The sequence below is a fragment of the Poecilia reticulata genome, chromosome 4 (assembly GCF_904066995.2).
Source record: "Poecilia reticulata chromosome 4, P_reticulata-male-v2, whole genome shotgun sequence".
Taxonomy (NCBI): Eukaryota; Metazoa; Chordata; class Actinopteri; order Cyprinodontiformes; family Poeciliidae; genus Poecilia; species Poecilia reticulata.
Genome location: NC_088833.1, coordinates 3,087,792 through 3,110,452, shown reverse-complemented (window position 1 = coordinate 3,110,452; position 22,661 = coordinate 3,087,792). Strand labels below are relative to the sequence as shown.

The following is a 22,661-nucleotide window of genomic DNA, read 5'->3' as shown; positions in this document are numbered from 1 at the left end:
AATTACAATAAACTGCTCACAAAAAAACATAAAATGTAAAAATAACTAAAACCTATACACCACATATAAAAACAATTCTTTAAAAAGAAGCTGTGATATCATAAAGTAATGTATAAGGAATAACTGTGTTTGAATATATCTACAACGAACAGGATGTTTTGCCTTTTTCCCCCCCCAAACACGTTGTCACAAATAAAAAGGGATAAAAATGAGGAATACTTTAAGCAGACCTTGCATCCTCCTGTTGTCACAACAAACAGCGCCCCGCCTCCACAGCACACGAGTCCAGGTTCCTGTTCCACCTGAGCAAAACACGTTGAAGAACTGTTCTTTGTTTGTTTGGTTTTTTATTTAATCTGGCTCAGCATCAGTCCATTTACCTGTACAATCTGCTGCGAAGCGAAAGGATGGCAGTTGTAGACATGCACCATGTTTGCTCCTACTTCTAGGATGTAAATTTAAATAAAACTGCGGTTCTTTCCACTCTGTTTGGTTAAATTACTCTTCTGCAGACTTCATCCATTGGAATACTGCTGGAAAATAACAACCAATAGGATTTTTTTTAGTCAGAATTGAAAATCTCGTTATAGTTACTGGTCAGATTCAGAACTGGAATAGACATATTGAACTAAGAACTGAAATATTTTCATCAGCAAACAGAATTCACTCTGATGCATTGTTTTGAGCTCAAAAAAAGAAAATCAGACACAGTTTAGGTTGTTTTGCTGCATACATCATTTTTTGTTGGGAGGTAAAACTACCACCCTGCAGCACAGTTTATTTCTCTTTTGATATAAAGAAATATTAAAGTGAGGGGGGGGGGGGGATCAATAGTAATTTGCATAAAATGGCGAAGTTCTAAAATAATAAAAAAGAGAATTAATGTTTCACTAAACAGAAATTGTACATAAAGAAATATATGTATAATGTACAATAATATAATGTATAATTGTGCACCTCCACCTGGTGTAAGGTTTTATAACTGGACTTAATTTAGATGTAAAAATAACCCAAAAAAAGGACTAAAATGATAATCCGGTAGTTTTCTACATGGAACAAAGCTGAACAACTCTGAAATTGTCTGTATTTACGATTTTGAACGAGAAAAATGTGCAAAAATAGTAAGAAAACTCTAATTTCCAAAGTTATAAAATCAGAAGCTGTGATCTGAGCTGATGCCAGCTTATATTACTATAATAACAAATTAAATCCTCATTACCATTTACATCATTACAGAATACATTTAGTCCAAACTTTGCATCATCATCATCATTATTATTGCCAATATCGAAACTAAAAGAAACATGAAGAGATTCTCGGAGTTGAAACTAAAATCTACTTCACCTTAATGGCTGTGAAAACAAAGCAGCGGTTCTCCTGCAGGATGTTTTCTTCCCTTACTAATCAATATCACATGCTGAGGTCTTGTGAGCAGCAGCTCTGGTTCTTTAAAATAAATCCAAACAATTAGTTACGTCACCACTTTAGCCCCATTCCGGTTTTAAATCATCTTTTACATACAATAAAAGTCACGTTAGCTAACTAAAGTACTTACATTATTATTACTACCGACGCTTTTTCTCTCTTCCTCATTGAGAGACTGCTGCAGTTTATTGATTTCATGCGAAACAGGAAGAGAGCTGTCCGTAACGACTAAGCGCCCGCCCTCTCTTGATTCTGATTGGCTCTTCAGGCTGATACTTTCCTTTGATTGGTTACTCAACGAGTATTATTAAAAAGGTGCTCAGTCTCGAAATTTTTTTAACTATTTAACGACCAAAGTAAGCTTTGTGTTATTTTTTAATGGTCGTTTATTAAAAATATGTAATTTGTATATTTAGAATGTCTTTCAGTTTTTCTGCAGACAATCTTCAGCTTGCTTTGCTTTTCGCATTTGCTGTTATTGTTCCGATGTAAACAGAAGTTGCCTATTTTCCGCTGTTCTAATGCGCAATAATTGCATAACCTACTGTAAGAATTCACTTAAAAACGTTGACGTTGAAAAACATTTGACTTGTTTTTTTTGTGGCTAATTTGGTTATTTACTAATTATGTGATCACTCTCATATTTTTACTTTAGTCTTTAAAGTTTTTGTGTCTGATTACATCATTTAAAATATATATTATACTGACTCAACAGTTATTCACGGTACCTCCCCAACTTTTACCTGAGTACAGGCAGGTTGGATTTTTTTTATGTTTGTTTTATTTTATACAATCATGTTGAAGTAGGTCAAGTCTTCTGTCAGACTTACTGATTTTTAAAAAAACAAATTAAACGAACAGGTGACTAATAAGGGAAATAAAAGCATTAATTTGGGGCATTGTTCTAACTTTAAGTACCACAAGGGGGCAGCAGTTGAGAAAAAAAGGCCTTAATGACACATGCATTCTGCCAGATGTGGACTTGTGTGCAAATGGAAATGAACATGTTTTACCTTTTCATGTACATTACTTGCATGGCTCAATATTTTGACTGCAAGAGCTTTATTTTGAAGCTTTTCTGGGGAAGAAAATTAATTTGATCAATGTAGATACATGAAAACAACCCTTGGCTGTATATTCAGTGTGAAATTGTAATTATTTTTGATTTAAAGCCAAGAAACTCTGATTTATTGTGAATTGGATTGTATCTCTGCAGGAAAAATAGCAATGCATTTGTAAACCATAATTTAATTCGAGTTAAAAGATTCACTGTCAGGATGGAACATCTTACTCTGCATTTCTTTCTTTCTTCTTTCTGCTTTTCTTAGATTTAAAAACACAGAAAACTACACTTTGTTGCTACTGTTGCAAAAAGCACAATCAACCAAAGTTTACGATTGGAATAATTTGCTTTAATTACCACATCATGTATGAATTTATTAGTCTCCTTCAGCGCCCCCTGCTGGACCTGAACCACCAATGTATTAGATTTAAGCCTCCGTTTGCAGCCCAGTCCGGGCTTTCTCCCCTTGATTTGGATTCTCTCCGGTAGATTTTCTATCGGGCCAATCAGCGAACAGGAAGAGAACTCGTAAACGATTACGTTAATTTTCTGCGCAGTTTTACTAATGGTGGTGGTGACGTGAACGAAGCTGAATCGACATTAACAGCCACCTGGTTCGGATCGGCTCTTCTCTCTTCACAGTGCAGGATGGTTGTTTTTAGCGCAGACAACTTCCGGTGAAGTTTTCGTTGCGTCACTACATACGTCACGGACAAACTTAAAACTTCAACACAGTCCAGGCCTCCAGGTAATCATTTCTCAGTAGTCAAGCCCAGACGTAGAAAAAAGCTATGTTTTTATTGTACAAACCGCCTTTTAGTTTCTAATTAAACACTTAGCTTAATGCTAAATATTTAGTTCTGAGCTAAATATTCGGCTAATGTGCAAATTCACTATTTAGATCAGTGAAATATTTAGCTTAGCTCAAATAGTTAGTTTTAGTTAACTAAATAGCTTGCTAACTAAATATGCAGTTTGATAGCTAAATATTTAATGTAGAGCTTACTAACCAAATATTTAGCTAGCTAACGAGCTAATTATTTAGTTAAATAACTTGACAACTAAATATTTAGCTTGAAACTATGACTGAATCACATTATAAATGCATACATTTTAAAAAGGAAGTCTTTTACCCGTCTTACGAAAGGCTAAAAATAACCCAAATTGTTGTTAATTTTTGACTGTGACTTTACAAACGGCCCCCATACTCGCCCCTCCCCTCCGGCATCATAAGGTAACCCCAGCCAAACGCTCTGCAAGCAGCTCCTTTTATTGGTCTGCGCAGGCATGCAGGCAGGTTTGATGTGGGGAAACATTTATCTCCGTGCATGAGGGCAGAAACTCCCTCCTGATTGTGACAGGACGGTTCGGGTTTTGCTTCTCCCTGCAGGCTTCATCCGGGTGTCGGCAGTAACTCATCCTGGTAGTCCGCTGACTGAACTTTGCAGTTGCAGCGGAGGATCCAAACCAGCAGCGCCGTAGCTCCTGCAGTCAAACCTGCAGGTCTGCAAACCGCTATCAGCCGCTGGGCGAAGCTCACAAGGTAGGACGCGCTTTAATTCTGCATATGCATGTGATTTTAACAAAAACAAATTAGAATTGCATAACATTTAAAAAATAAAATCGCCTCACATTTACTGTATTTGCTGCGTGGGGTTTTGAAATGGCATGTGAAGGTGTTTATTTTTACAGATAGGTCTAAAGCAATGTGGCTTCGACTTACTGTACTGTCAATTTCCTGAAAAATGATTAGCAATTAAAATATAAATAATTGTTTCACCTAACCTAATTTGATTTCGACCATGTTTATCCAGTAAACATTAAGATATGCACCAATCAATACTAATAATTTAAAGTTTCTTTGAGGTTTGAGAGGCGATAGAAATTAAAGATTATCCCCATTATTTTTAATTCTGTGTTTGCAGCTCTGTCTAAAGTACAAGATATTTATGAAACACTAAGCTAAGCATGTTGTTTAAATGGCACTAAAAGAGTGTGAGTTTTTGCTTTTGTTGCATTTAATGACTGGAGGGAAACAGATTTTTCTGAATTGAACCGATCAATAGGGAAAAACAATCAGATTCAGATCTTTGCCTAATTGGCTGTGCATCTTTAGCATCTAATCAATGCTGCTGTAGTTGTTTGCAAAGTTTCGGTGCCTATGTTTCTCTTACTTTACTCTCACTACAAAAGCTTCTGATGATTTAATTAGTCAGATCTAAGCTTAGATTGTTTTCATTAATGCAGAAAAAATAAATTGCTCTGTCATCGTCCAGATTACTGAGAAAAATGGGAGCAGCAGCATATTGTTGTTGGATTTCTACTCTTGCATAAATAATGATTTTGAAGAAAAAGAACATTATTTACTTGTAGATTTCAAACAAGTAAATAATAAACCTGTGAAAATAAACTTCCAAGGAAACATTAAGTTAATGTGAGATCAGAACAGAAAAGAAACAACGCTTTGAGGCAAAACTTCAAGCCAAGTGGAAATTACTGATGCTGATGCACGGTGAAAGTTGGCTGGCATGTCACAGAACTGAGATGTTTGCTGCTTTGTGGCATTTTAGCTGCAAGTCCAGCCATGCTTTCTGTGCACCTGTGTGTCAGAGCAAGAGCCTGAGCTGAGAGCCTGACACCGAGATGGGCACAGATAGCTCCCAGAAGCTGTGATTTTCATCAACTGCCTCTGGCAGCGTCTGCAAGTGCGTGCAGACACGAAAGCTACAAAGTTGCATGTTATCCATCTGTAAAATGCTGGGAGCATGAGCAGGAGGACAAAATGACTTAAAAAGAAGCAAAGGAAACATGCAGCTGGTGTAATTTCAGAAATGCGAGGAAGGAAAAGAAAGAACTGGGGAAAGAAATATGAGAATTGTAGTGGTAAAAGCAGAAAAGGAGGTGAAAGGGTTTAATCAGTCCCAACTTACCTGCCTTTGTCTTTGTGTATGTTTTCTACACGACTAATTCCTACAGGTAAAATTAACTCAGATATTTACAGTCACTGTATAAAAACAGAACCATTTTCTCTTGCTGTTTAGATGCCACTCAGCAGAGATGACGATGTTACTCTAAAACCAACACAAAAAGCAAGAATACAGTTTTAAAAGTAGGAACTAAGACCTTTTCTTTCAGACATATTCTGCAGTTTGATGAAGCTGAAGTTGAAATATTTGGCCTTAATACCATTGCTGATATACCGAGCATCTCCTGTCTGAATGCCGTCTTAGATTGACCTGAACCCTCAGAGCCACATAAAGACAGTTACAAAGTCGGCCTTCTGTCGCATGAAGAACATTTACAGGATTAGAGGACTGATGTCTCAGCAACATCTAGAGAAACTCATTCGGTGCCTTTATCTTTAGTCGCAGCTTCTTCACAGGTCTGACTAACAAATCAATCAGAAAATTGATCCAGAACGCTGCTGCTGGCGTTCTGACTAAAACCAGGAAGATGGAGCAGATCACCCACTTCTACAGCCTTTCCAGAGAATAAACTTTAACATTTTCTGTTAGCTTTTAAATCACTGAACGGCTCGGCACCACAACACGTTAAAGATCTGCTGCTGTTGCCATAGCAACCTTCCAGACCTCTTCTGGTTCTGGTTCTGCTCTGCATCCCCAGAACCAAACATGGAGAAGCAGCATTCAGCTTCTATGCAACACAAATCTGGAACAGACTTCCAGAAAACTGCAAAACAGCCGAAACACTGAGTTCCTCTAAATCTAGACTAAAAACCAGCTGATAGGGCTGCTTCTGAAACATAATAAATGAAAATCAACATTTCGATGTGTAATGACGGCACTTCGAAAATGTAATGTTTCAACTGTTGATTTTTGTATTTTTATGATTTAAAGCACTTTGAACTGCCTTGTTGCTGAAATTTGAAATATAAATACACTTAACTGATTGGTGGAATATCGTCAAAATGACCAAAATAGCATCTTAATTACTGAAGTTAAAATGTATTTACCAAGAAATACACATCTGCATAGTCCAAACTTGCTTTATTTAAGCTTACCAGCTGATTTCCAGCATCACAACATCAGGAGCTGGAGGAATCTGGGTGGTGGTGATGCTGTTGTTATTTTTTGCAGCCTAATTTAATTGGCTGGATTCTTTGTCAGTCTAATGTGATTGTTGAAATGGATACCCTTGGACTCCAGAGGACGGCCAACGCTGGCATTGGAGAGAAGCTGAGTAAAAGGGGAGATTGTCCTCTGATGCTGCATTCGCTGCTCTGCTCTCCCAGTTTGTTCTCTGCCATAGCTACTTTGGTATGTGGCGAGTATTTGTCAAACAGCCAGGCCTGTTTAGATCATAAAACGCGTGAGTCTATTTATACTCCAGGGTAAAATGGATGCTCTAGAGACATGTGGTCATGGGAAACAGCTGAGGTCAAACAACAGGAAGAGGAGAGGAAGACAAACTCCCGAGTGACAGAGTCCACCTCGTTCTTTAATAATGAGCATATTTAAAATTTAAAAACCAAGAAATTTTGAGTGTTTTCCTCCCAAATCAAGCGATATAATTCTCCCTATATGCCCCCCCGCTCTGTTATCTTCCAACCTTTTCCAACCAGCCATGTGTAACCCCTTAAAATTTTACAAGATAAACCACTGATAGTCGGGGAGAAGCTTCCACGCTCCAAAACGACGCACATCTGTTCAGTCGTCTTCGCTGCTCAGCCATAACTCCCATCATCTGGCTGAAAGATGCACTGCAAAGTCTTGATGTCTGTAGTAAAAGACGAACAAGGAGGCAGAGTGGTTTCACTGGCATGCGTACCTCTCGCTTATTTCCAGTTGTTAAACCTCTCAGACTTGTTGGCTCATCTTTAATCACACAGACGCAGTTTGACGTTAATCTACTTCCTAATTTCCTTTTAAAGAAGTGAAAGTATTAGTGGGTGGTAAATAAAATGGTCTATACCGTTTACCAGATTTTACCAGCTAGCTTAGATGTGTTTATGCTAAAGCTCACCAGTCTGATTGATGCTCAACCCTGATTTCATTTTGTTGTTGCTAAAATCAGATTATTATAATTTTTTGCATTGCTGTTCATGCTACTGATTTCCTTCTGTGTGAACGGCTTACGAAAAGACAATGTGATTTTGTTTCTGATTCACTGACACGTTTCTACATCAAACTACTGAAATTTTATGTTGGGGCAGGACGATGTGGCTGAAAAACGTATCACCACATAATATCAGTCAATATCGATAACTATTGATTAGTTTTTTTTGCTCGAAATATCTGAGATACTGCCCAACTGATGATGCGACCTTTTCTGCTTTATCCTCATTTTCATCTCAAGCTGTTGTACTCATTTCCTCCGTTCACACATTTTTTATTTTTATTTTTTAGAAGCACAGAGGCAAAACCTTAAACTCCTGCTGCGCAAGTTACTCAACAGGTTGTTGCTTGGTAACCGAAGAGTGAGTGAGTTGCTAGGTAACCGAAGAGTGAGTGAGTTGCTATGTAACCGAAGAGTGAGTGAGCTGCTAGGTAACCGAAGAGTGAGTGAGTTGCTATGTAACCGAAGAGTGAGTGAGTTGCTAGGTAACCGAAGAGTGAGTGAGTTGCTAGGTAACCGAAGAGTGAGTGAGTTGCTATGTAACCAAAGAGTGAGTGAGTTGCTATGTAACCAAAGAGTGAGTGAGTTGCTACGTAACCGAAGAGTGAGTTGCTAGGTAACCAAAGAGTGAGTGAGTTGCTACGTAACCGAAGAGTGAGTTGCTAGGTAACCAAAGAGCGAGTGAGTTGCTAGGTAACCGAAGAGCGAGTGAGTTGCTAGGTAACCGAAGAGTGAGTGAGTTGCTAGGTAGCCGAAGAGTGAGTTGCTAGGTAACCAAAGAGTGAGTGAGTTGCTAGGTAACCGAAGAGTGAGTGAGTTGCTAGGTAACCGAAGAGTGAGTGAGTTGCTAGGTAACCAAAGAGTGAGTGAGTTGCTAGGTAACCGAAGAGTGAGTGAGTTGCTAGGTAACCGAAGAGTGAGTGAGTTGCTAGGTAACCGAAGAGTGAGAGAGTGAGTTGATGTGACTTGCCTTCCTTTGTTAGATTGAGCGAGTAAAGTCTTTCCTCTGCCTACATCCCCCAGAATGCTGTGCGGTTCTGTATTGATCACATCTGTTGATACATTTATTGTTATTGATTTATTGTCCAGCCCTAGTTTAGATGTTAAAAGTAAAAAAAAAGAAAAACTCAACCTCCAGACGACTTGCCTAAGGAAGGTTCAACAGAAGCTACCGACTTAGTTTTCCAGACGGTCAAAACTCTCGATTTTAAATTTTCGCCAATTGAAATGGTTTTACTAAAGACAGTTATGCACATAAACTCTTAATAGAGTTAGTAGTTTGCAATCCTGTGAAAAATTGTGTGAAAGTTTGTGACTTTTTATCAACAAATAACATAGTGTTCGAGGAAAAAAGAGCAAGAATTCAGTTTTGTTTTTGTTACTAGTCAAAGCCAGTCAGAAAAACTGGAACATTTTGTTATCTGAAAATTGTTTGGTTCATTTTTTTCAGGGTGTTTCATCTTCAAGTAGTTAAATCAATACTCCAAAAGATTTTAATATAATATGGCTGACTGGCTTTGACTAGTAACAAAAACATCAGCACGAAGTGCGTCTCTGAGATTATAATGAAATAGCAAATGAAGCCTAAAGCTTTGTATACATGAGTGTGTGGTATCGTATTTGTTGAAAAAGTAAACATGCAGTTTAGGATGAAAACAGTGTAATATGATGTATTTTTTTAAATGTAGCATTCATTTTGTCCCAAGTTATAATGGCAGTGGTGATAACTGCTGCCATGTGTTTTCTTAAAGGAGCAGTTTTACACTAAACTGACTCTTTTTAGATTTACTTGATGTTATTATGTCATTCCTTCATCAAAAACCTACCTGGAGTGTTGCCTTGATGTTTGAGAAGTCCTTTAATCTCCATGGCAACCATTCAGCTGTCCAGAACGCCTTGGCGGACCAAGCTCCGCCTTCTAGGCGCAGCTCCTCCTCGGAGATGCATTTTCTCTGAAGGAGCTTCCCAGCCTTCCCACTCAGCTCCTTCAGACTAGCCAGCAGCAATTAGCAAACACCTGGTGCTGAGCTCGTTACAGGAGCTGCTGCTCAGAGCAACGCTGGTGAAATTGTTGCTAAAGGGTTAATAGAGGAGTCATGTTGTGATGACTTCCTGAAGGCGAAGTTTCAGAAAGAGCAGGATTTTTTTTAAAGAGACAGAGACCAGATTCCAAGGTGTTAAATTACAAAGTCAGATTTCTATTAAATCATTTTTAATATATATAGTTTTGTTTTTAACAACTGAAGTTAGCATAGTTACTTGATTGTCCTATAAAATGACAGTATATTCGTAGAAAATACGTAATACTGCTCCTTTGATTTGCAGTTGTGCTTAGTGAATTGTTGAAGTGGTTTCACTTGCGGGCCACCGTAGATAACAGCTCCTTATCTACACTTTTAGAAAACGCTCCATTTGTTTTGAACAACATGAAACATAAAGCTGGTAGTCCTGAATATCTCAGTGTGAATGACAGGCTGGAATGACCTCCACTCTTCATTAAGGTAAACACTGGATAGACTCTGACAGGACTCCATCCTCCTTTTCTCAAAGAGACATGGTGGCCCACGGTGGATCAGATCCGAATCATCCACATGATGGATGGTAGTGGAGGAATCCTCGAGAGCCGCGGCTCTGATAACCTTTAGTGACATCACATTCGCTCCCATGACATCTCTTACTGAGATTGGATGGGGTGAGGAGGTGGCTTACCGCACGTGCTCAGTCTCTGAGAAAGCTTCCTTTGTTGTGTTTTCGCTGATGGCGCGTCTTTCCCCGCACACGCTGAATAAAAACACACACAGGCATGAAGCAAGGAGGCTGTAAACCGTCAGCGGCCATGTGTGCCCTGCCACCCACGTCACGCTCATCCCGACTGGAACAGGAATCAGTCCGTTTCATTCACAGAGTTCGGTAGAAACTACTTACATTGCAGTTACTTGAGTAACATGTTTGGAAAAAAAAACAACCTTTTGGGAGTATTTTTACTATTGTGAAGTATTTCTACTCTTGAGTAAAATTTCTGGATTTTCTTCCCACTGAATGAAAAACAAACATGATTTAACCAAAAATTTACCAGACAGACACACACCTGATGTTTTTATTAAAGTTTCATAAGTTTTTTATTGAAAGAAACTGATTTGGAAACATTTTCTTTTGCCTGATTTTGTTACTTGTATAAATTAGCTTGTATATTTAAATATTAATTGATTGATAACTTGATCAGTTACTGAGTACTTGAGTAGAGTTTTTTTTACCAATTACTTTTTTACTCTTACTCTTAATTGAGTAATTTATTTCTCCTAAGAAATGTTGTGACTTTTTACTTGAGTAAACATGTTGAAGCAGTTTCCACCTCTGTTGCTTCAACATGTTTAATGTTTTTATTGGTTACTAATTTCAAGCCAACATGATATGGAAGCAAAAAATGTTTGGTTGTTTAGTCAATTGACAAGTTGCATCAGTTACAGTATGATGGATATTTTCATTATCACAGAAACAAAATACCTCAAAAAGTGTATGTAACCCTGAGATTGACTTTTTTTTTTGCTAGTAAACTCTCTAAATAGATCATTAAAGTTGCAGTATGTAAATTTTATAATAAAATATATATTTTTTTAGAGATATGGTATGAGACAGATAATCTGTGGAACCAATCAACCACTTCTTGCAGTGCTAACTAGAAACAGTCGGAGCTAGAAGGCGGGTCTTAGTGCTGTCAATCACCACTCCACATGGCGCCTCTGCTCATCCCGCTTAGCCACGCCCCTCACTGCCTCTTGGCTCCGCCCACTTTATTGGAATTTTTCAATATTTTTGGGGGTGGGGCTTTGCTTTCACATGGGTGTTAGTTACAGTTTAAACAGCAGTTTTGCTGTGTGGTTTTATCTAAAAGGTAAAAAGAAACGGACATGAGTCCTGTTCTTCATCGGCAGAATGAGCTCTGTAAACCAGATTTTATTAATCAACAGCTTGCCAACTTCTCTTCCAGACAAATTGCTTTATCATAAAGCACAAATCAATATCTGGTAAAGAAAACAGGAGCAGTTTAATTCTTAAAAATGTTTGCTGTAAAATCACTGACGTAAAGCACTAATCAACATTTGTTTTATGTTTGTTTTTATTGTCTTGTGGTTTTTGGTTTAATGGATGTTTTGATCAGGACCTATCTGAGTCGTCATCAGACGTGTCTAGACCTCCAGTATTCAGCAGGAAGAGCTGAAGGTGTTAATGTGGAATACACATTCCTTTTAAGAGATTTAAATATTTTAAGGATGTTGCCTGATTAGTCTGGTGAATGTTTTGTCACAGCTACCCTCCTCTGTCACAAAATTGTTGCAGATCAGTTATCAGTAAACGGCCAAGCTTATCATCCTGCTCGTGTCGTATTAATGCTAATTTCCATCATTAGTTTTGACCTCCTGCTGCTGCCAGTCACATTAAGAAGAGGAGCAATGAAGACACAAGAGTTTCATTTGAGTGGAAATGTGCAGATTGTGGACACACTTCTGCTAATGCGCTAACACCAAGCTAATTTTTCGCTTAGTGCTTTAACTTTTTTGCTAACTTTAAAAATGTTTAACACACTTTGTTTCTCCTAAATTATTTTTTTCCATATAAAGCACTAATTTACTGAAAACTTTCAGTTGAATTTGACAGTTTAGGTTTCTTTGGGCAGTTTGACGTTTTCTATTCATGCTCTTATTCTGAAGTGGGTGGAAATGGTTTTAGGCAGCAGTAAACGATCTGCTGATGTCCTGCATGGTTTCTCACCAAGGTCAGTCAGGCAAAATAAGCTACAGTTGGCAATTATCAACAACCGTGTTGAGAACAATATACAACAAGCTTTGTAGCTAATGTTTGTAATTACTGCTTTAGGTCTAGTTCAGCATAACTAACCTTTTAGCTAGTGGTGCTAATCTGAAGCAGGCTAATGGCAGTGGAAGCAACTCGCTGGACAAAGTTGTCGGTTTTTCTTTTTTTTTTTCTTCTTCAGCAAAATCAGTTGAAAACCAGTTGGATCAAAAATAATAAAACCAGTAAAAGGTTTTCATTACCTGTGAAACTTCCAAACAGCTGGAAGTGTGGAAACTACATTAAATCAGGAATTGCGTCTTACATTGACGTCGTCTGTGTTCTGTCTATTCCTGCTGAAAATCTGTGTTTTGTTTTGTTTTTTTTGTTTTTTCCTACTAAGAAATGTTGTGAATGTAAAGTATTCATGTCAGGGTGTGTTGTCTGGAACCTTAACGTGATTTGATGAATTCCACTGCATTAGCTGTGAAAGGCCACTTGGCAGGAGGGATGAGAGGCAGAGATAAGTTGGTTTAATTCCCGTGGCTCAGACTGAATGCAGCAGCTGCTTCAAACATGTTATCAGACGTTTAGAGAGAATTAAGATCTAAGGTTTGTTTTTATTTTTGTGTGAAATGAATAAATTCTCTCTTTTTTAAAATGTTTTTCAGGTGCAGTTTCCATGCCTCTGATTGTGTTCCTGTGTGGTCGTATGCGTCGCCATGAAGCACCAGTCTATTTCCCGCTGGCTGAGCCAACTTGGGCTGCCGCAGTACTGCATGCTGTTGGAACAGGAATATGATGGTGTAGAGGTAATTCTACCACATGTTTCATACATAAAAATTACATTTCCAAAAGCTGATGAAGCTGATCTGCTTCCTGCAGTTGCAAAGAAACGGTTTAATTTGTTGCCGTCATCATTTTTACAGTTATTTTAGGATGAAAAGAGTTTTTGTTTTTCAATCTACAGGGTCTGGCTTGAACTATTTCACATTTTGTCTCTTTAGAACCACAAACTTTTAATATTTTTGGGGGGGATTTTATGTGAACAACCAACAAAAATCTGCTCTATTAAGTGATCTTCAATATTTCTGGAAACATTGATTCCAAATTTTAATTCTAATTTTGCACTTTATTGCTTGGGGAAATCATTTTTTACCTTTCATTCTGAAACTAAACATGATGCAACATTTGCATAACCCTGACATAGATTTATTTACAAGCCAAAGGCATCATTCAGATAAAAGGCACTTTGTTGTCCGTCGGATTCTTAAGACACCGACGGACTGTTGAACCGAGGATTTTGAAACAATCCTGTCCATTGAGGTTTTGCAGTAACTGCAGGAAGAAAACATCTCTGCTCTAAGAATGCCAGTGTGAAGAGAGGTGGTTTTTAAGAGTGTTTCCCACAGCAGTTTAATAAAGCAGCCCAATAAAAGTGGATCAGGGGCCCATTACGCTGAACGGCCCCTAATGGAGCAGAGGCCGTGTTTACATCCAGACATTTACCAGCTTCTTTCTGAATCCTGAGCTGCTGTTTGCTGAGGGATGAGCCAGTGTAAGACGTTAGTTATTCCAGTCCCGCTGCTAAAGCTTTCCATAAACGTAGAAAGTACTTATAGAATGGAAAACCGGTGGTTTAAAGAAGCACCGACAGAAAAATGAACTTTCAGGTTCAGGTTTATTCTAGTCCCAAATGGTAGATGATATTAAAACAAACTTTAGATGAAACTTAAATAGCTTCACATTCAAGGGGAAAAAATGTGTTTAATTATTTCAATATGATGGTAAAGTTTCACTGTGTTTTCTGTAATTTTGTTTAAGTGAAAAAACAATTGCACTCTGCAAAAATGCAAAATTTTACCAAGTATTTTTGGTCTATTTCCAGTGTAAACATCTTACTGCACTTGAAATAAGAAGTTACACGTTTCAGCAAGATGTAGGAGCTTGTTTTAAGTAAATAATTACTTAATATTGATGAAAAGTAAACTATTTTCATATATTTTAGTGAAATAATCTGCCAGTGGAACTAGAGTTTGGTTGCTAGGTGACGGACTGAGGTTGCTAGGTAACGGCACAACGGCCTTTCACTTATGAACAAGTGAACTAAAATGCCAGTGTAACTATTACTTATTCATTAACGTTAAGGAAGTATTTATTTAAAAAAAAAAGCTCCAATATATGAAAAGTTACTTGTTGGTTAGTTTTGTCTTATTTCAAATATATTTGAAATCAGATACTTGCACTAGAAACTTGACCAAAAATATGTATTTGCAGTTGCAATGGTCTTCAGACTCTCAACCGCGGTCTGTTTTTTTTAACCATTGCTTGTTATAATGAGCTCAGTGCAGCGTTGCTAAACTCCCTCTGCATATTGTAACAACAATATCCGACTCAGTGGCTCCAGGATAATCTGGCTTCTTGTGAAAACTTCAGTTTCTGTTTCCATAGCGACTCGACCAGCGTACAGTACAACCAACACCCTCCAACATGCACAATGTGCCAAAGGACTTCACTGTTTTTATTCTTCGTAGCTCCAAATTATTAACTTTATTAATGCATCACAGATAAAATAATGAATGCTGGACAATCTGATCTATTATTCCAAAAAATGTTGTTTTGGCAAACAAGCCTCGATTTTGAGCTTTTATTTCCAAAATCTCTCTACTTCCTCTCTTACTTCAGATGACCTGTTGTTGTTTGCTGGCGCTGAGATGCTAAAAGCTAAACTTTGTATTAATTACCCTGCTATCTTAGAAACTTTTTGCTTATTGTAGTTTTTTATTTTTCATTTTAATTTCCGCTCTTGGATTAAAATAGATACTGAAAATCCTAATTAGGCCATTCCGATAACTTTCCTCCTGATAAGACAGTCAAACACTTTTTGGATAACTTAAGTCTTTAATCAGGTTTAAGAACAGTTATCATCTTTTACTTATAAACAAAACGTAGCTGAAAAACAAAGTTGTTTGTGTTGTAGATTAGTGGTTTAGGTTCATCATATTTTCTTTAGTTTTAGCTAATCAGTAGAGAGAAGATAAGAACTGAACAGCAGATTTATTTCCTCTATAATCTAATTTTCCATGTTGATAGTCCAGAGGTGGGTAGAGTGTCCAAAAATTGTACTCAAGTAAAAGTAAAAAGTTGCCGTCCAAGAAATTATTCAAGTAAAAGTAAAAAGTATTTCATAATTTTCAGTTACTCATTACTTGAGTAAACTTTTTACCAATTATTTAATATTTAAAAATTACATCAGATGAACCAAAATTATAAAGTTATGTGGAAATTTTGGTATTTTAAGGATAGAAATGAAAATAATTTATATGAGAAACAGAAAATATGAAAATTGGGCAAAATATTTTTTTTCCAAATCAGTTTCTTTCAATAAAAAAAACTTAAACTTTAGCAGAAACTACAGGTGTGTGTCTATATGATGAATTTCTGGTTAAAACATGTTTATTTTTCATTCAGTGGGTAGAAAATTCAGAAATTTTACTCAAGTAAGAGTAGAGATACTTTATAATAAAATTAGACAAATAAAAATATAAATATAGCGTAAAAATACTCCTAACATACATTTTCAAAAAAGCTACTCAAGTAAATGTAACGTATTACTACCCAACTCTGGATACGTGTTAAAAATGTTGTAGAAACTTGGAATAAATTAGATATTTTGATTGAATTGTTGAAGTAACTGGTATATGATTAATTATTATTCATAATTTTAAAACATGCAGTTAAATCTGCTTGATAAAGTGGCTCCAGAAACATTCCTGCCTCGCTGCCCCGTCGTTTCATTCATTCATTGTTGCATCGACCCGAACGTTTAGCCAAGCCAAACCAACATCTTTGGACTCCTGTGTCAACTCTCCAAAGTGCTTATTTTGTTGCTCAGCGCTGTGCGACCTGGGAGAGAAAGACAAAAGACAACATGTCAACTTGCTGCTCTGTGCGACTGGAGATGAGAAAGATGGCGGGAGGGAGAGATTTGGGGATAGATCTGCCAGCCACCTGTTTCTGTAGAGAATGTTTTTTTTAGCCAGCATGTTGTTACTGACCTGTCTGGGCACGTTAGCTGCAATGATCAGCTGGAGCGATGCATTTTTCAGACTACTAATGTGATCATGTACTGTGCTGCTTCTGTATTGGTTACAGAAAAATTTATTTTGGTTGCAGAGATTTGGTGTTGTTGTTTGGCGTTTTGCTGTGTGAACAAGAATTTTGTACATTTTTATTCTTCCATGTGGGTCTCAACACTTCTAAAAATATCTAAACATTAATGTATCATTGGTGTCTGGAAAAACCTCCCAGTTGTTAAGTGATATTACTGAACTGTTACCTAGCAACCCCAGCCAAACCCGACCCCGTTACCTAGCAACCCAATCAGAGCTCCAGCATGTGTGGTCAGCTGATTTTGCCTCTGTATGTGCTGCAGGGAAAGGCGAGGGTTTTGTTGTCTCTTCCAGTAACCACTTGTTGCTATCCATATAATAATTATTGATATCGACTATGAAATATCTATATTTTGATACGTTTTTCAGCCTTATTGTCCAATCCTATTGCTACATTGCTGTTGGTTGTGCAGGAGGCTCCACTTCTGCTTTTCTTTTTCATGTGAGTATGTAAATGTTGAGTTGGGGGGCGTGGCCAGCAGCAGCTTATTTGGATTTAAAGTGAAAAGAAGCCACAAAACAGCTTAAAATATAAAAGATCTGACCAGATTAAAATCTTATTATCTGAGAAATGTTTTTTGGAAAAGAAAAATAATAATAATAAACATGTTTTAAAGGAGCTGGATGAGGGGAGGAGGTGGCACCTTCTGGGGAGCTTTTTCTTTTACTCCTCTGGTGCCACCAAGCCGCCTGGACTGATTGTTTTCTGACTTCCTCAGTGAACAGCAGTGCTGTTATGTGCAGCATCTAATTTAATAATGGACCTGTGCGACTGAAGGTTTTTCTGTGAACTGAACAAATGTAATAATTCTTGCTTCCCTGTGTTGAATTACCCAGAAAAAGCCAACTTGTTGTTGAATACAGGTTGTTTTTTAGGTGAGTTGTTTAACTGTTGCAACGCTGTGAAACAGTCGGAAAAATTTAAAATTTTTACAGCAGATATTAAAACCCAACGTTAAATGTGATCTTATTTAACCTAAATTAGCATTAATCACTTGCTTTGTCTCAATAAGCATGTGTAACCCCACTGTATTTATTGTAACGAGAGAGAAAATCAGCAGCTGTTAACGTCAGTCCAACAGCCACCAGAGAAAATACGGTAAATAACCCTAAACAAACTACACAGCAGCAGTTAACGGTTGCTAGCAGTTAGCGGTTGTAAACTTAAACGGCTAAAACGCACATTAATTATGATGAAAGTTAAAAACATAAACAAAACATGGCAAAACTACACATTAATCCCACTAAAATTAGTCTAAAAATTATGTTAAAATATATGTAACTTGTGAAGAAAACAGATTATTCTATAACACTTTCTACAGTTACAGAAAAGGGGGAGGAGCCGACAGTTACTGGTTGCTACGGCAACCACCAACCGTCAAGAGCAGTGTAACAGAACTTATGTACCAATAAAGGTCAGGAGAAAATTACAATTTGAATAAGCGGATTTGAATTTGAAGAATAAATAAACAGATGTTGACTAACTTCACGTCTATAATAATTGTTAAAATAAAACCGTGTCGCATGTAAGTAAGTGTCTGATTTCTTTAAGGTGATGTTTGTTTGTGATGCTTTCCAGGATCTGCTCCACCTGTCAGAATACGACCTGCTGGAGCTGGGCGTCCACAACCACCTCCACCGCCTACACCTGCTGACTTCCCTGCACCTCCTGCACGAGCGAGAGAGGAGGAGAGGTACCTTCATCGGCCACTAGGGGCGGGCAGCGATTCGGATTTACCAAAATCAATCCGATTTTAGTGATTTTTGATTCACACGGTACAGATTTTACTTGGGTATGGAAGACATTCCCAGAAGAACTAATATTGCAAATTATAGAAACTGACTTCATTAGTAAAAATATGAATATTTAAATCAAGAATTGAGCGCAGTGCACTTACGTTAGACCAGAGCAAAATGGCAATAATTTAAATAAATCCAAATCTTCACCTATATTAGCATTTAAAACTCGGCATGAGGCAGCTCATTTATAAAAATGTGTGGCAACAAACATTTTCATCAGGACACAGAAGGTTCATTTACACACTTTAGAAAGGTTAGAGAAAAACTTTGTGCTTCTTAACACTCAATTTAAATGTTTTATGAATCGATATTGGGGCATTGAACTGAAAATCAGTTCAGCATTAATTGATTCATCCGTATAGATGAATCAACCAGTTTGGAGTTCCAGCCTGCCAAAGAGCAGGAGATGAAAGCATTACTGTCGCGTGAAGACGCGCTGATGCCTCAGGGATCTGCTGATGGGAGAGCGAACACACACACACACACACACACACACACACACCTATTAAACCCAGCAGGCCTCAGCACCATTCTGTCTTCCAGCCCACAGCTTCAGGTGACAAACGGCTTTGTTTGCACAGCTTCCCGTGAATTACACTGTAAATTCTCTGCGTCGTCACGGCGACCGAGTAATGCGTGGCGTTGCTCTACACCAAGTTATTGCGGCTGATCTTTCCGGTCAACACAGCTGTGAGGAAAACAAGATTAAAGGCTGACAATGGAGATCCAAATGAGCAATCCGCAATCAAAACAATGGACGGCCTGAAAATCCGCGCCGTACGTTTTTTTTTTTTTTGGCTCTGCTGATCGTTTTTCAGACGATGTATATCTTTCCAGAGCCGCTGTAGGAAGCAGAGGCTGTAAAAAGTCTCATATCTCATTGTGAAGCCAGTAATTTGTGAGCTTTGCTGGCTGCAGCTTCTTATAAAAACGAAAATAGGAACCAAGTTGGGAGTAAATCAAAATTCTTCACACTTACAATTTGTTCTAGTTTGATCTATTTAAATTTATGGTCATTGCTTTCCTGTTTTAGTCGCTGTGTTTGAGATTTGAATGTCTGTAGAAGGAAGAGGGAATGCGCTTTGAGCCGGATGGGAGGTCCAAACCAAGAAATGGTTCAGAATCCCTTTCATCCAATTCTAGCAACCTTATCAAGAAGGAAACTTTTTAATCTGATCCTGCCAGCCCCCCAAACCCAAAGCTCAGATTTAGATCTCATTAATCCTTAGAAACTTAATTTCTAATATATGTAACCAGAACTTTGCCTGAAAATTGTGATTTTTTTTTTTTTTTTTTTAAGGATTAAAAGCAGTTGCATTGCAAGAAGATAATTTTTTGTGTGAATGTGTGCCAGGTACTTTCCTCCTTGGCAGAGATTAAAATGCAGCCGTCCAATTAGAGATGCTTCAGCTACAGCAATTACAGGGTGAAAATGGCCGCAGCCTCTCGCACACGCTCATACCTCACACATATCTGAGGCATCTTTGCTGTGAGTCTGTTTACTTTGAGCTGTTGCTATGAAGGTGAAACCGGAGCCTGCATTTTTATCATGTTTAAAGGATTAACTGAGGGACGAGGATTAGAGCCCCTGAACGGAAAAATTATTCTGGCTTCTTCTAATCAGATCTAATCAGAGTTTTAATCTGAGGTCTTTCCAGAATGCAAATTTTTTTTCAGAATTCATTTTTGTTTTGTCTAAATTCTGATGTTTTCACAAAATTCGGGTTTTTGTTAGAATTCTGATTCTTTATTCTCTAAGAATTCTGTTAATTTTTTCTCTGAATTTTGCGGTTTTCACATCTTTAGTTTTTTTCAGAATTCAGATTTTTTTGTCAGAATTCAGATTTTCTTTGTCAGAATTCAGATATTCTTCCTCAGAATTTAGATTTTTTTTGTCAGGATTCAGATTTTTTTGTCAGGATTTAGATTTTTTTGTCAGAATTCAGATTTTTTTTGTCAGAATTTTGATTTTTTTTGTCAGAATTCAGATTTTCTTCCTCATAATTTAGATTTTTTTTGTCAGAATTTAGATTTTTTTTGTCAGAATTCAGATTTTTTTTGTCAAAATTTAGATTTTTTTGTCAGAATTCAGATTTCTTTTGTCGAATTCAGATTTTCTGTCAGAATTCAGATTTTTTTGTCAGAATTCAGATTTTTTTGTCAGAATTTAGATTTTTCTGTCAGAATTCAGATTTTCTTCCTCAGAATTCAGATTTTCTTCCTCCTCAAAATTCAGTTTTTTTTTTCTCAGAATTTAGATTTTTTGTCAGAATTTAGATTTTTTTCTGTCAGAATTTAGATTTTTCTGTCAGAATTTAGATTTTTCTGTCAGAATTCAGATTTTCTTCCTCAGAATTCAGATTTTTTTTCTCAGAATTCAGTTTTTTTTCTCAGAATTTAGATTTTTTTATCAGAATTTAGATTTTTTTTTGTCAGAAATCAGATTTTTTTGTCAGAATTCAGATTTTTTTGTCAGAATTCAGATTTTTTGTCAGAATTCTCAGTTTGATCTCAGCATTTTGACTTTTCTCACTTTGATTTAAATATCAAATTCTGACTTTAATCTCAGGATCCTGATTTTCTTTTTCAGAATTCAAACTTTTGAACTCAGAAGACTAAAGTCAAATCAGAGAAAAAAGTCAGCGTGTTTTTTAAGTGGCCCTTCTTCACTTCCATAGCTAAAAGTATTAATGTAATTTTAAAGTAAGAATGAGGAAAGTTCTCAAATTACCACTTGTATTAGTTTTGATATTTCAGAGTACAGGACTTATTTTATTAAAAAAAAAAAAAACAATCAGAGGATTGTTTCAAAGTGTTTTTTCCCCCTTAACCTCTAATTTGCATGTTTTCATTTGAGTGCCAAGGCCAGCTTCGTTATTTTTAGTATTTCTGATGTGAAATCTAGTTTGTGCTTCGTTTTATCCCAAATCTTTTACATATTGACAGGATGAGATGGGAAGCTATCAGCATGACCCAGAGATGATATCAACACCGTTCTGTTTCTGTCTCGCGGTCGTCACTCAGCTGGAGTCTCTCATATCAGAATATCTTTCTCCTTGAACTGGACTCATTTAAAATAAGAACATCCTGAACAAGAAACGAAATGTCCTCCAAATTATCCAAATTCTCTCTAATTTTGTTCCGTTTCAGCGGATAAGACTTGGTATTAAGATTTTATTTCAGGATTTCTCGTGAGCTCTGATCTGTGTTCAGTTCTGTTTTGATGTGAACAGAACGTGATGCATCATGAACCCACGCCGTTCTGTAGAGTAAAAATAACCGCAATCATTGAGTGAGATCTCTGTTATCGACTTCCTGCTCAACTCAAAACATCTAAAAAACACAAAATACCAAACGCTCATGTAAACATCCACGTGTTTCATGGTTGCCTCTCATTAAATGCTATTTGAAGAAGTAAAACACAATTGTTGACATGTTGAATCTGACATGTTGGGCAGATTTTAAACAACAAAATGTAATTAATATTACAACAGAACTAATCCTGTGGGTTAGAGCTGCAACTTCTGACGATTCATCAGATTCAAAAATCGCCTCATGCTGCAGATTTTACATTTTACCACAAAAACACATCATTCGTTTAGTGTAATGTATGACAATGATGCCATAAACATTTATAGTTTATAATTTATTTCTAAGACTGACTCTCATTTTGCTTCTACGGAGCAGTTTCACACACAGCTATGTTGATTGTTTCAAAACATCAGATTGAATTCAGAACTTCGCCTTGAACACAGTAACTTTTGTTGCTAAGGATTTTGACTTTTTGACGCTTACACTCACATGGACACCTGTCGCTGCGTCTCCATTACACAGGTAGACTAAGTTTTGTCCGTATTTTGCTAATGTTGAAAAAACACTATTTCGCTATTGTGGCGTTTCCACGTTAGCATTTTATTCAAACGTTGGGGTGGCTGCAGGTGTGGCGTTTTCGGTAAACTGAAGTCGGCCATTTTACAGTACAGCTGTGGATTCAACCCCTTATAACATGAATATAAAATCAAAAACAAACCATCTTCCTTCTACCACTTCCTGTCGTCTTCTTTGGCGTTTCCCCCTGTAGTAACAACCGGCTGTTGATCATGTGACTCAGAAGATTGCGGAAGACGTGTTTCTACTACAGTTTTCTAAATAAATCTAAGTTGATACTTAAAAAAAACACCTTTTATCACAAAATGTGATTATTTTTTAAAATTGTCAAGTTTTCTTCAAGTGAATTTATTTTTATTTCAATTTGCGTAATTTTATGGCTAACGGAAATGCAGTTGGTGATATCTAGGTTAGGATAACCCAACTTTTTCTATGTCAAAGGAAAT

General features: G+C 37.1%; 2 protein-coding genes across 9 annotated transcripts in view; one reads left to right on the top strand and one right to left on the bottom strand.

Moving 5' to 3' along the window:
- Positions 1-1,645, bottom strand: part of hps3 (HPS3 biogenesis of lysosomal organelles complex 2 subunit 1) — a 30,113-nt gene extending 28,468 nt beyond the window's left edge. For 3 of the 7 annotated variants that reach the window (XM_008406298.3, XM_008406303.3, XM_008406302.3), the window contains exons 1-4: positions 1,556-1,645; positions 1,345-1,446; positions 381-533; positions 231-302 (exon numbers count right to left, since the gene is read on the bottom strand). In XM_008406298.3, the coding sequence (XP_008404520.2) occupies positions 231-302; positions 381-431 (123 nt within the window). In that variant the 5' untranslated portion in view covers positions 432-533; positions 1,345-1,446; positions 1,556-1,645. The remainder of the gene's footprint in view (positions 1-230; positions 303-380; positions 534-1,344; positions 1,447-1,555) is intronic. The other 4 variants (XM_008406299.3, XM_008406305.3, XM_008406300.3 and 1 more) reach the window with 4 other exon arrangements.
- Positions 1-22,661, top strand: part of bcar3 (BCAR3 adaptor protein, NSP family member) — a 107,647-nt gene that overhangs the window by 8,354 nt on the left and 76,632 nt on the right. The window contains exons 2-4 of one of the 2 annotated variants that reach the window (XM_081605984.1): positions 3,879-4,031; positions 13,027-13,167; positions 18,107-18,221. In XM_081605984.1, the coding sequence (XP_081462110.1) occupies positions 13,078-13,167; positions 18,107-18,221 (205 nt within the window). In that variant the 5' untranslated portion in view covers positions 3,879-4,031; positions 13,027-13,077. Of the gene's footprint in view, positions 1-3,766; positions 4,032-13,026; positions 13,168-18,106; positions 18,222-22,661 lie in introns of those variants that run through there. The other variant, XM_081605983.1, reaches the window with a different exon arrangement.